At 38.0% G+C, this 13356-nt stretch overlaps 1 protein-coding gene and 1 long non-coding RNA gene across 13 annotated transcripts; one reads left to right on the top strand and one right to left on the bottom strand.

Annotated features, from left to right (window-relative positions):
- Positions 1-216: 216 nt before the first annotated feature.
- Positions 217-11490, bottom strand: plekha4 (pleckstrin homology domain containing A4). Of its 12 annotated transcripts, none has more exons than XM_078937350.1 (24): positions 11202-11490; positions 9090-9159; positions 8902-9000; positions 8719-8791; positions 8531-8631; positions 7854-7972; positions 7544-7753; positions 7162-7462; positions 6682-6741; positions 6371-6496; positions 5920-5979; positions 5724-5804; positions 5361-5513; positions 5086-5184; positions 4568-4676; positions 4206-4273; positions 3999-4091; positions 3825-3915; positions 3519-3574; positions 3039-3167; positions 2558-2953; positions 2011-2132; positions 1814-1920; positions 217-1733 (listed from the first exon to the last, which is right to left on the bottom strand). In XM_078937350.1, exons 1-24 carry the CDS (start codon positions 11243-11245, stop codon positions 616-618), a joined length of 3885 nt encoding a protein of 1294 aa, XP_078793476.1. In that variant the 5' UTR covers positions 11246-11490; the 3' UTR covers positions 217-615. The 12 variants fall into 12 exon arrangements, with proteins under 12 accessions (XP_078793476.1, XP_078793484.1, XP_078793479.1 ...); XM_078937358.1 differs by having other exon boundaries at positions 1814-1915; XM_078937353.1 differs by lacking the exon at positions 11202-11490 and adding an exon at positions 9384-9580.
- LOC105356551 (uncharacterized) lies at positions 2770-6063 on the top strand. The gene is made up of 5 exons (XR_910667.3): positions 2770-2907; positions 3891-4054; positions 4590-4718; positions 5108-5204; positions 5364-6063. It is a non-coding gene; the product is annotated as an uncharacterized LOC105356551 (long non-coding RNA).
- Positions 11491-13356: the final 1866 nt, after the last annotated feature.

Genomic DNA, 13356 nt, shown 5'->3' with positions numbered 1-13356 from the left:
GCGAAAGCTCAGGAAGGGGTGATGTAATGTGTTCCCAGACAATGATGTCATCGGTTGAGACACAGCAGGATTTAAAGTGACAAAGGCATCTCCAGTGGATCCATGCAATTCTGCACAGGTCCTCTCAGAGGCCTGAGTCTGAGCACAGGGGGAACCCTCACTGAGGATGGGGGTGGTGGACTGACATAATTCTTAGCTTTTCACTTAAAATCAGTCTTTTTTTTATTTATTTTGCGCATGGTGGGTTTATTAATCAGGATATCTGCATTACAAAAGACACGATACAGTCACATTAGCAGGGTTATGTTGCCAGACAAAAAGAAGCCATCATTTCCAAACCTGTGTTTAATCCAAATGGAATGAGTGTTTGCCCTAAAGTACAGACATTATACATAGCTTTTAATGTCCTCCAAGAACCATAATAAATATGAATATTAAGCCTGTCAGCCAGTTTGCACCAAATGGAAATGTTCAAGTTTAACTGATATTGTGCATGTGTTGTGTGTTTTTCTAGCTACTCAAGTGAGATCAGAACTTCTTCAAAGTCCACCTGACAGTTTTCTCATCCCCCTGAAACTTGTTATTTAAGTTAAACTAAAGCAGCCAAAGTTCTTTTTACAAACTTGTCCTTAATACTGTTACTCTCGGCTTCCCAAAGGATGCACTTCGAAGCACTCCTCCACCCTCATGTACAAAGCTGGATAGGCTGATGGAACGCTTGTCTTCTTTTTCTTGCTCATTCTCATTAATCACCTTACTTAAACTGGTACTTTTCTTCAGTTCTTCACATCCCTCTTGGTCTACTTTCCTGTCAACTGGCTTTTTTATCGCCCTGTGTTCCTCTTTTGTCTCTGCACAGCCACTCTGTTGCCACTCAGAATCAGTGTGCTCAACACAAGCAGCAGAGACAGCTTCTATAATCTGCAGCTCACAATCTTGAATTGATCTGTCTTCTAGCTTTTTTGGAATTTCTTGAATACATGCCGAACGTTCTGAACTTTCCACTTTTCTATCTTTCACCTTTTCAGTTTGTTGTTCCGCTGTTAAGTGATGACGGGAATCCTTTCTAACTTGTTCAGGTGATGATGCAGGATTGCTGGTTGTTTCTTTTAGAACGGATTCACTGATCAACAAGTTTTCTTCTTCTGGATGAGTTGATATCTGAGCATCACTCTTGGTTATGTCTGAGTCTGAGATACTGATGTCGCACGCAATCTTGTAGAAGAGTGAAAGGTTGTCCTTCATTTTCTCCAAGCTTTCACTCACTGCTGAGGACATTCCATTTGAATCAGTTGTGTCATCCAGAGAAGTCGCCTGAGTTTCCGAATCTGCATTTTCCTCACTTGGTACGGTCTCCAAAGGAGATACTTGTAAAGGTGTGAACCCATGCCACTGTTTGGTGGAGAGAAACCACTTAGCTCTCAAACCTGAGGATCTGACATCAAATTCATTGTCATCCTCTGGAAATTCGTTCTGATTTTTCTGTTCGTTGTAACCTTTAAATCCTTTCCCTCCATCTTCCTGGTAGACAGTCATGGATGAGATATGACATGGTGAAGGCTGGCGTTCGGTTTTTGTCTTGGCAACCCCTTTTTTCCCACTGCGCTGTGTTCTGTTCCCAGAATTGTTAACCTCTTGGTGCTCCTTATCATTATCTTGAGATTTTGCATCAAGGAACTGAACTTCCTCACAAAGGCTTGAATTCTCATCGCTGCTTCTAAGTCCTTTGTGTTCTGAAAGTGTAAAACAGAGCATAGTTTGTTGGAGTAATCTTGAGTTGTTTGATTTGTGTGGGTGAGTGTTCCAAAAGTACCTGCTTTCGTTTGCAGTTTGGATTTGTCAGGGAGAACCTGGAGAAGCCCCTTCTCCTGTCTCCTGGTTGAGTGTTGATCGTCTGTTGTGGCCTTCTCCCTGGCTGCGCTGGTAGATAGACAACAACTTATGTGTGATTCTTTCAACAGTGTGAAGCACACGCAGGAATAACATTGGAAGTGACAAAGAACGCCGAACCTCCTCATGACTCTTTCTCTGATTCTTTCTACACGTCGAAGTTTAGCATCTCTCTGTTCAGGGTTCAGATTAAAGTTGGGATCCATGTTGTGCGTCGTTGGGGCAGAAGGTAGCTCCTCTGCCTGTTCAATGCACACATTACAATCACGTTGCATACAATTATTTTCCTCCATATAACAACACTTAAATATGTCTTTGAGATTGTGTGGAAGACAGTCAAGGGATTTTACATTGTTTTACCATATACAACTTATAATTTACATATTATATCCAGCTTTGGTCTTGATTACTCCTATATATTAAGTAGGGAAGTAATCAATTCACTGTTTGGACTCCTAATTTTTTTTATATTAAATAGATGTCAAGTCAATCTTTGTGGTTTGCTGCGCAGTATTAATTAAATTCTATTTCAGCTTTATAAGATTATTAAATCAGATATTAATAAAAACTCAAATGTCTGATTTAAAGTGAAATAATCTATGCGATATTTTGATATTGATTGTGCATGCATGTGAATGCAGGCATGCATGTTCTTTCGTACCCTTACATTCAAAACCTTTTCTTCTAAACCTCTTAGGTCTTGGGTTTGAGTACTTGAAGCTTCAATTCCCTCAGCTTTGCTCATTTCCAAAAGTGACTCCATCTTGAATCCCCTGGATCCTCCTTGTGGTTGCTTTCTGCTTGTCTTTCTAACAGGGTGTCCTTGTTGCGTCTCATCTGAGGGTCTGATGGGATCCAGTCCCTCCAGCAACAATTGTCGTGATGGTTTGTCCAGGAGTTTTTTGCTCTGCTCGGGTAGTTTCTTCTGCATTTCAGGTGGGATCTGCTCAGGCAGTGAAGTATGGAGCTCAGCTGGAGGGTCCTCCACAGAAACTCGTCTCGCCACAAGAGATGAAGGTAAAACAGCTGTAACAACTCTTGTCACCCTTAGGGGGAAGGGGGGCTAAGAAATTACAGATAGATTAGCAGTCATTATATGTGACTTACTGTATTTTTAGTAGGTTACAACAACAGCAGATTTGACAAACCTCCCCGTTTGCTTGTGAACTTTGACTTTGTATACTCTGATTAGGGAGTGGAGGTTTATTTGTTACCCTCTCCTTATTCCTTTCCATCCTCTCAATCTGCTCCTCTTCACTCATCTTTAGGTTTGTCTTCTACAGGAGAAACATCCTTAGTTTGTGTAATTGATACATGAATTCTGCAGCTCACACGCATCACTGCTTGCATTTGACTGTTTGCAGGAAAACTGTGATGGCTGCTTTTATGCTGTTCATCATCTGCACATTTATGAGCTGAAGAATAGTTGTGCGACTGAACTGATTAGTCTTTGGCTCCTTCTCCTGTCTAAAGATGGAACTGCAACATACCCTAATTGCAAGGGAAATGCAAGATTCAAAGAATTGGAATTTGGCAGTTGCTGCAATGAGGAAACATTCGATGACTGTTTCTGTGGTTAAAAGACTCACTTTGCTAAACAGCAGACAGAGAATGATAACAAATCTAACCTTGGTTGATTGGTTGCTTGTGTCTGGTGGGATCCTTTTCGATGTAAATTGGGAATCTGAAGATGACGTAGAAACAGAGATTTTAAGTAAATAAAGCGGAAAGAGAGGTGGGTGGAGGAATAGGTTGGCAGGAAGGGGATGATTTAAAAATATGAGGGAGGAAGGGAAAAACAGAAGAAAGTAATTCCATCAATGTCAAACAAATTCCATAAAACCTATTAATTACACATTTTATGAAGTATAATAAGTTACATCAAGATATTTATATTTCTGTTTTGATTAAGCACCAAACATGATTTTACCAACCAGATATGTCTCTTTGTGCTTTCACATTAAGAAGATCAGGCTGGCTGTTTCCTATTCTGTTCACAGGATCAGCAGCAAGGCTATATATTCCCTGAAACATAAGAAGAGGAACAGCACGATTAAACTTGGACATGCTTGTCAGGCAATAAAAACATACACATTCCTATTTCCCACCTCATATGGGGACTCTGTCCACCCAAAGCCCTGATGGTTCTCCTGCAGCTCCAGAGGTAAGGGCGGTCGGACTGGTGGCTCGTGGTCCATGTCCTGCAGGAGTTAACAGTTATAAACAACCTATTTGAACATCATCTCATCAATGAGTGATCTGTCATGTTAAATCCAGAGGAAACATTTTACAGCCACCTAATTAAGACAGCTCACCAGTGAGCTATGTGGCCTTTCCATGGGAGATCCAGGAGATCCAGGATGTGGAGCCAAAGATTGGAATGCTGAAAGGAGAACATAAATGTTCTGACTCTTTTCTTTTGTAGTTGTTCATGATCCAAGAAATCAGGAGCACTTTTTAAAAGTGTTTCAGTTAAAATGACCTAGAATTGTAGGCAAGACAACAGACAAACAACTAACACAACAAGTTTTACATGCACAATAGTGCTACTTTATAAAAACGAAACAAGCATCACATTCTAAAGGGGAACATATTTAGTGTGGCCTTAGGATGAGATAAACGAGAAGGAGACTAGCAAGATTATCGTGTGAGGCGAGATGTATGCTGTGCTGCTCACTGTGATGTCTCTGTACTCTCAGCAGGAAACAAATGTGATCTCTGTTGACTCTTAATCCATCAAGGATGTCCTCCATCATCCACAGTTCCCTCTGAGCCTGAGATTGCTCCTAAACAGAGAAGATAAATCTGTGACAAATCCTTTGACACAGGTAAGTACAGAGATTCACAATTTATAGTTTGTTGGTCCACAATACATTTTTGATGATGCAAATACAAGAAATGGTTAATTCTTTCTAGTTTCATACTTATAAAACACACTTTTTAAATTTAATTAAGTTTTTTATTTTAACGGTGATTTTTTTTACTGTTTTTTAACCAAATCCAAACTATGTGATAACGGCTTAATTAAGGTTGGAAGCTCTTGTGTATTGCTATTTACATCCAGATTTTAAACAATTCAGCCACCCCACTATTATTTTTACCCACATTTTGGAAATACTGTAACCAAAAGATCCATTCTGACCAAATGCCTTCATTTAAGCGTTTGGAGATTTCCGGTGTGTCATAAAAAGTTACCTGTGGCATTCCAAAATTACAGATGTGCTGCAGGTGTGAACGGATAACAGACAGTTCACTTTCCATTCTCTCATACTGACTCCACACCCTCTCCATTTCCTGAATGTAAAAGTAAAAAGGTTTGTGCACAATCACGATAAACAAAAACAAAAAAACATATAAAAGTTGAATATTTTTTTGTCAAATTTTGTCTTGATTGAAATTACGAAGCAGATTCAACAGAAATAAGTACAGTAACTTTAATTTTTGTTCTTAACTGTTGTTTTGTTACACACCAGTGACACATCACACATTCTCGCCCGGATCGTGACCAGCTCATCCTGTAGCAAAGCTTTCTGGGTCAGAACTTCTTCAAGTGCCCGTGGCCCCTGGTTCTTCCAGTCTTCCACCTGAAGTCGAGAAACTTCCAACGCACACTGGACACTGTCCTGAAACACAAGAAACCTCTTATTTATCATACTTGTTCTCTCTTACATTAATTATCAAATTGGAGAAAATGTCTTCTTCCTTTTATATTTTTCTTAAAATACGTTTGACTTTTTTCATCCTCTTAGCTTATCTATATACTAAATTAGCTTAATTATTTTTTCCCCAGATAAATAATATTTTCAATTTGTAAATACATTTAATCTACCAACCTTATCAATTTGTAGCTGAGCCAGTTCTCCGGAAAGAGACTGTAACAGCTTGTCGCACCCACACAGCCTTGTCAGCACAGCCTGAAGAGCAAAAATCCGACTCATCTTTTCTCAAAAAGAAATGTGTCATTCATTTTTGAAGGCTCCACTGCATTCTGGTTAATTTCCAGTCGTGTCTTAGGCAGACATCACTCACATCTGCATCGCTTTCAAGTGGACGGATTGGAAGCAGTTCCCTCGGGTCCGGATTTGAGGCCTATGAAATTTTAAAATGTATTGTTACAGTTTTTTCTGAAATTTCTATCATTAATAATACAAATGTGTATTCGATAAAGAAAAACTTTATTGATTTTTTTTAGAGAACAGAACACAAGCTGCACAAACTTGAGTAAGCCACAACCACATTTTAAGTTTATCCCTCAACAAATTTAAGGAAATAAAATGAATACAACTACTAGTAAATACACTGAATTCAATTACCGGTACATCCTATACTTCCAAAAACAAAAAATGTGATTAGGTTTTAATAATAAAATAAGATTAGACACAAAATATAAAATAAAATCTATTTTAGCACAAAGTAGCATTAAATTGCACTGAACATAACGGCACGAGAACAGAGCACAGATCAGCCAGCATGTCTGTACCATAGCTGCCGGTAGCATACAAGCAGATACGAAGCTGCGCTGGTGGTGTTGTTGTGGGTGAAGAGCATGTGCAGCTCGTGATGAGGGGGGTAAAGGGGGCAGTAAGTCTGCACCAGTAGAGAGGCTCTAAAGGAAGATACAGCAAGTATATAAAAAGAAATCCTCTCATGCTTGACTGAACGTACTGTGCATTTGTGCAGCGTAAGTTAAAGCATGTTTGAATTAACAGTCAAATTATGAAATAGCTGCACAATTTCTGAAAATTTTTGAATGAATGTCTTTTATATTATTGCATTATTTTAAATAGTCACCTTGCCCAGAGGCCTTCGTCCACTAGCTGCATGGTGGACAGCCCCGTATATGGGTGCAGGCTTTGAAGAAAGAAATAAAAAACAATCAATCTGATAAAATCGTAAAATTACAGATATCTTGTAAGATTTATTTCTTTTAAATTTTTTTTACTTTGTACAAATATTCAAAATGAAGAATGTGCTTTGAAGAATGCTATAGTAGATGAAGTATACTGAATTAAAGAGTTTTCTTAACCTAAGTTGTGCAGAACAAGTAATTTTTCAAGCTGCCCACCTTTAACATATACAAGCCTTTTTACCACATTTTCAAGTCTCTGATCGATTAATAAAGACATGTTTAGCTTTTTATGGTACATTAGATCAAACTTGTACATATTATGAAACTGTCGTTGAACCATATAAGGTAGCCAAACAAAGTAACAGCAAGAAAACTTGATTCAGTTTTTGTGTTTTCCAAACTTCTAAAAAATAAGTTCTCACCTTGGTTTGCCACCTTTCAGTGACTGGAGTGGTTGGTGCAGATTTGTATTCTGGCTTTGGTGAGGCAGGTGCATAGTACAGGGTCTGCTGCACAATAACTGGGTCATCACGGGGGCGAATGTCAACGCGTCCCATGGGCGTATGAGGTCGTGACCCCAGCTGTCCTCTTGATGTTAAAGAATTTGCTCCACTGATTTCTGTTGGCATTGCTGTGTTTTCATCAGGAGGAGAATCCTCCTCCATGTTTGGACCTGCAGCTCTTCTGCTTGAAACTGTAGGGCTTGGTGTTCGGTTTGAAGGGCTGTGGAAAAACCAAAATATGAAAATTGAAAGCAAACTTCTTTTGCTTTGAAGTGGATGATTTGTCATCCGCTTTACCAACCTTCTGTTTCTGTGATGGATGTTCCGCCTGCCCCTCTGCTCCGAGTGTGACCTCCCCACTCTTCCACCGAGGTGGCTCGGTTCACTCAGGGTTCTGCTGACATGCTTGTGTTTTTGAGAGGGACTCAGTTCATCTGAGGGAGATTTGGGAAAATCTACAGATTCTGTGCTGGCACTGATCAAGGTAAAATCCTGATAACTCGAGCAGCGCCTGTAAGGATCAAAAACAACAGAAGGTTTGTTAAATAACAATCATAGACATTCTCTTTTATCAAGGAAAAAAAAGTCCCCCTCACAAGCGTGAGCTGTACCTATTAATTGTGGCATCCAACTCCATTGCAGCAGATTGACTGAGGGCTCGAACCCAACCCAACATGTCCTCCTGAGTGTCAGCACTGAAGAAGTAGGAGCGCATGCCCTGATGCACCACCTTTAGGACAGATGTACAAAAGAAAATAGGCTAAATGAAACTTATCACTGATAAAATACATGTTTGCTGCCCCGCGCTCCAAAAACTACTCTTATTTGCAAATATTTGCTTAAAGTTACCTATTGATTTTAGGAAAGTCTCATAGTTTGCCTGGTTTGGCCTTAGGTTGGCCTGATTATTGGTCAACCTGTCCACATAGGTCTCACAGCAGCTGGGGTAAGGATTTTAAAATTTGGATTTGCAGGATTTTTACCCAAACTCCAATTGACTTACAGAGCATTAGTTCGCCTGTAATAATGGATTCTCAGAAAACATTTCCACCATGAAACATTCCTGACTCATGCAAAGTACAGTAGGAGCTCCACCAAGAGTTCTCAAAATATCCAGCAATATTTTATAAAAATTAGGAAAACATTTCAAGACCCATAAAAAGCGTGAACTTTGCAAACTTTCTTAGCTTCCAGGTTTTAGAGCTTCACAGCCTTGGGATTTCTAACGCATACACATTTAGCATGGACTTTGATTCCATAACAATAACAATAATAACATGCAGGATACCTTGAATGTAAACTTTCTGTTTTTGCATTCCCTTGGTGTGCAGAACAGGATTTTGTAGCTTGGTAGAGGGATGCTGCCCAACACCGACTCTTCTCGGCTATCTGAGGACACAAACGCAGTGTGAAGAAAAAAAACATTGTTCATAGTTTTTAATTAAGATAGAAACATCCAGCTGTCACCGCTCCTACCTTTATAGTAATAGAGGCAGTAGTTTGAGAGCACAAACCATCTTCTCTTCCAAAGCTTCAGACCAGAGCTATCCTGCCAAAAAGACAGTTTTTAAGGTAAAAATACAATATGGAAACTTTCAGACTGTTTCACATGAAATTTGTATCATTGTATGTTTCATTATAATTATTTAAAAAATGTACTTTTTTGTTTAGCCATCCCCTAATGACCACAGGACAGTTAGGGTCTCTTTTGGCAGCCTGACATCTCTTCCCAAACGTTTGAACCTTTCCATCGTTTTCCTGTTTACAACATGACACAGAATTAAAAGCACACAATGACACTTGCATTTTCTTTAGAATAAAACAAATTCAAAAAAAGGAAAGCAAACCGTCATGACAGGAAAGTAGGAAATTGTGGCCACACTAGATGCTTGGCTCACTCTGTCCTGGTCATCCATTCTACACAAAAACATTCAGAAAAAAAGTGTCAAGGAGTGAAAAAAATTCAGAAAAGTGAACAAGAAAAATATTTTTTCTTAGTTGCCAAAGATAGATGAATCAATTCCCCTTTCTAGCCACATGTGTAATAAAACAGAAGTTCCTAGCAGGACTTAGCAACAACCCCCAGTTGCTACCCATATACCGTACAGTAGGCTTGTTTTTGCAAAGATATAAGACCTTACCAGTGCACTCTCTTCTTGAAAAAGCAGCCAGTCACTCCCAGCATTCCCAGGAACATGCATTGCATTCCCATAATGTTGAGATTTCTTTTCTTCTTGTTCAAAAATTCATCAATTTAATGTGGTGCTCTCCCACTTGCTGCAAAACTCTCCCACAATTCTATTCTGAGCCATAACAGGCCAGCGGACATCCCCACCATGGAACTGACAGGTGACAGCTGCGTCGCCGTGGTAGCAGGGAGGGGCCCCGAGTGTGTGAAACTAATCTGGCAGTATGGGGCAGGCTGGTATGAAGAGGCAAGGTCCGAAATGTTTGCTAGACTGCAGAACTACATCGTGTGGATGGAAGAACTAAAATGAAATTGTATGCTGTGAGGACAGAGAAGTCGCATATTGAGTTCATGTTTTCTCTTAAAATTTAATCAGCTTATTTGCTATAGTTCCATTTGTCTCATACATTAGGTATCTGTCACTCCTATATTCATATATAGGGATAATTTATGTGAAATTTTTCTGCCTTGTTCTAAAAATTAAAAACTATTCCCCAATAAATGTAGAAATATAACAATTTGATAAAATGAAACAATTAAAAAATTAGTCCAAGTGAATCTATTTTAAAAAGTAATGTTATTACCTACTGCAATTGTGAAAGAATATTTTGTGAGGGTAGTCAATAAGCACTCTATTTAAAAAAATCTGGACTCGGTCTGATAAGAACCGGATTATGACAACTATGTCAAAATATGAAATGTAATAACCCAGTAGGGGTAGGATTGTGTTATTTTGTTTCTTCCCACTCTTTTTCAAGCAATAAATCAAACTCTACTTGACTTTAGTTACATTTGATGAATCGAATGTAACCTAAATGTGTTTTTTATGTATTACTGCAAAAATCTGTATATATGATTACCAATATTCCTTCTTTGTTATATCTGTGTCATTTTTTTGTTATAATGACTACAATTAATACTTCAAATAATCAAATCAAATCAAATCAAATCTTGAAATTTGTGCTTTTTTGACCTTTGTGACACACAAATGAACCCATAGATAAGAACATCATGAGAGTTTTCCCACACTTGCCACAGGGTTTGGTAAGGTTTGGCATCAGCAGTCTGAGTCTAAATCAACCACAATCTCCAACCCGCAAGCCTCGGAGTAAAAAGGATAACAACAATCGCCTCTTTGTGAGGAATCTGAGGCAATGAACATCTCTGAAGCTGCTGGGGGTTCTGTGGGTGTTGGGAAATATTCTGAAAATCTCCTCCTTGATCAGAGAGGGTTTCTTACTGAGAGAAGTTGGGACTTAAAATGCTAAAGAGGGATGTTGGGGAGGACAAACGGAGGGTTTGTGTATGACACAGAGTGAGCTTTGTGACGCCCGAAGACTCTGAAATGTCATGTGAAGCTGGACAAGGATTATGTTGAATACATTTGCTGGGAAAATAATACTTTTTGTCTAAAGCAAACATTTGCATATCTTTGACTATCTCACAGTCAAACAAAAGGCCAAAATGAAATTGTCCCTTATGAGAAAAAATTGTGATTTGAACACCAATCCACTGTTAAAAATAATAATTAATGATTTTACACAAAGTAAAATAATAATAAATGAGGAAGTACAGCCTCACATGGAAAAAGGGTGCCTGCATTGTTTCAGGCAGAGATGATATATCATATCAGCACCTTTGCTTCACAGTACTATGAGATACAAGCACCAGGAACACAAACCAACTAAAAGTGGTTAACAAAAAAAATGAAAGATAAGTTATTAAAAATGACAATGTTGATTATTTTAAAAGCTGCCATAAATTACCATACCTTAATAGTTTAGCTCTCCTGCTGTCTACTTTCAGATCCATCATTGGTTTTCTTCCTCACAGAATCCTCTGGTATGGCTGCCTTTAAGCCCCTGTTTGCCTTTAGGCACAACTCTCCTGTGCTATTCTTTCCATGTACTGATGAAGCTGTCTGTCTGCAGCAAACAGTTTGACTTTCTTGAGATGTGGAGTGAAATGGGTGTTCTACCTACGCTCCTTTGCTTTTCTGTTTTCTAACAGTGAACTCTCTGTAAGCCTCTTTCTCATCATTCCTTCTTTGTCTCTGTCCCTCCCTCTTCTACTCTGTCTGCTCCTGATAATCTGTTAAAATGAAGTTCATCTTGTAAGAACTCTTTTCAAATTATTTATTTATTTGTATTTGTATTATTTGTATTTTTCTGTTTGCTTTCTTACATTGAGTTTAGAAGTCATGGTTTTCCATCAGAACATGAAAAAAAGGACATTTCGTTGAAATATTTTCTTGTTTTTAGAGGAATTTGACCTAAAATGCTGTAAATTTGAAATTGGGTTTAATACTTATTTAACATTTGACATAGTTACTCATTAAAAATGTCAAATATTTTTGAAAAAAGTAAAGTTTAAACAAAGATCTCTAAATTTAAACTGGCGACACTATAAATGAACTGTTTAAATAAATGTTTGTCTTTTCAGTCTAAGTAAGCTTTTTGAGATTTATGTTGTCTTCGTAGAGATTATTAAACTCTGGACTCATTAGTATTCAACTGCAACCTCCACTGACCAACTCCCAAGGGTACAAATCTAAATGCAGAATTAGTTTGCTTTACTGACAAAAGGTAAACACAATTAAGAATAAAAAGTTTTTTTCTTAATTACAGACGCCTTGTTTTAAGTTTTTTTCTATTTTTTTTTTGCTATGTGAATAACTGATGAAGAAACTTTTAATAGATATGCACTTTATTTCATTCAATGAAAACTGTTACAAACTAAGTTTTTGTTAGAACACACTACACAATATAAAAACAAAGTCCTTGTTACGGCTGTGTCCGTATTTGGCCCCAATGTTTTTACTGTACGTCCTTCATCTGCATGTAGATTTTGTTAATGTAATTTTTTTGTTTTATAAAAGATTTCAGTGTATTTATGTCGGTCTGTCTCCTTCTTGCTCTCTCATTGTTTTAGTAATTAACTGATCTCTTTTGGCTTGAATTAATTCTCCTGTGATTTTAAGTTTCTTTGCTTCATGTTCTTTCACTGCTGTAATGACTAACATATCTTTTCTGCTCTCTGGATTTTCGGTCCGTTAATTTTACCCTGTTCTGTCAATGCTACAGTTACTGATGTCAGAACTGATTTTCCACTGTTTTTGTGCTTATCTGTCTCTTTTGTCAAAACCGGTTAGGGCAGATAATTGGTCTCACATAGCCTGCTTTTCCAGGAGGTTTCTTTCTTTTTTTCATTCAGAGGGAACTGTACTCTCCATTGCCACACCTTGTTTGGTTACTGTGAAGAATTACTCCAAAAACCTTGACAGGTATATAGACTATGATTAAAATCATTAAAAGACAACATTGAAGTTACAGGATATTTGTCCCATGAATTAGGAACTTGTGCTCCTGAATATGTTCATCACACAAATAAAGGGGATTTAATTCACTTGACTTGTCATCTATTGTACGGATTAATGTGTTATAAAATACTTAAGTGCTTTCAGTTAAAAGATGTTTTTTTGCCAAAAGCATTTTTTGAGGGGGTGAGAGCAGATAGCTAGCAGGCCTCACGAAAGCAGGCATTACCAAACCACCAGAGGAAAATATCAGAAGCATTTTAAGAGGTGGATAAGAAAAGAGAAGTCAGGTGAAAGGTTAAGTTCTTTCACTGAAGACCTGCCTAGTGGAGGTTAAAACACTGAAATGTTTACAAAATGCGGTAAAAGAAAATGTAATTCTTAGTCAAGTCTAAAATCTGTGCCTGCAGTTTTATGAACCCTTACATATTAACAAAATTCAGAGGACTTATAAATGGTTTTAATTACTGATTAACCTGTGCGCAACCTGCAGATCGGAAACTTTGCCTGTTTAAAAAAATGGAGTTGATGTTTCCTCGCGACCCTGAAAGTGACATAGCTGGTTAAGAAAATGGATGGATGGAATTCATACTAGTCTACGTTTATGTAA

Source organism: Oryzias latipes, chromosome 19 (genome assembly GCF_053564925.1).
Source record: "Oryzias latipes strain Hd-rR chromosome 19, Olatipes_Hd-rR_3.1".
NCBI lineage: Eukaryota > Metazoa > Chordata > Actinopteri > Beloniformes > Adrianichthyidae > Oryzias > Oryzias latipes.
The sequence above is the reverse complement of the archived record's forward strand: the minus strand, read 5'-3'. Positions and strand labels throughout refer to the sequence as shown.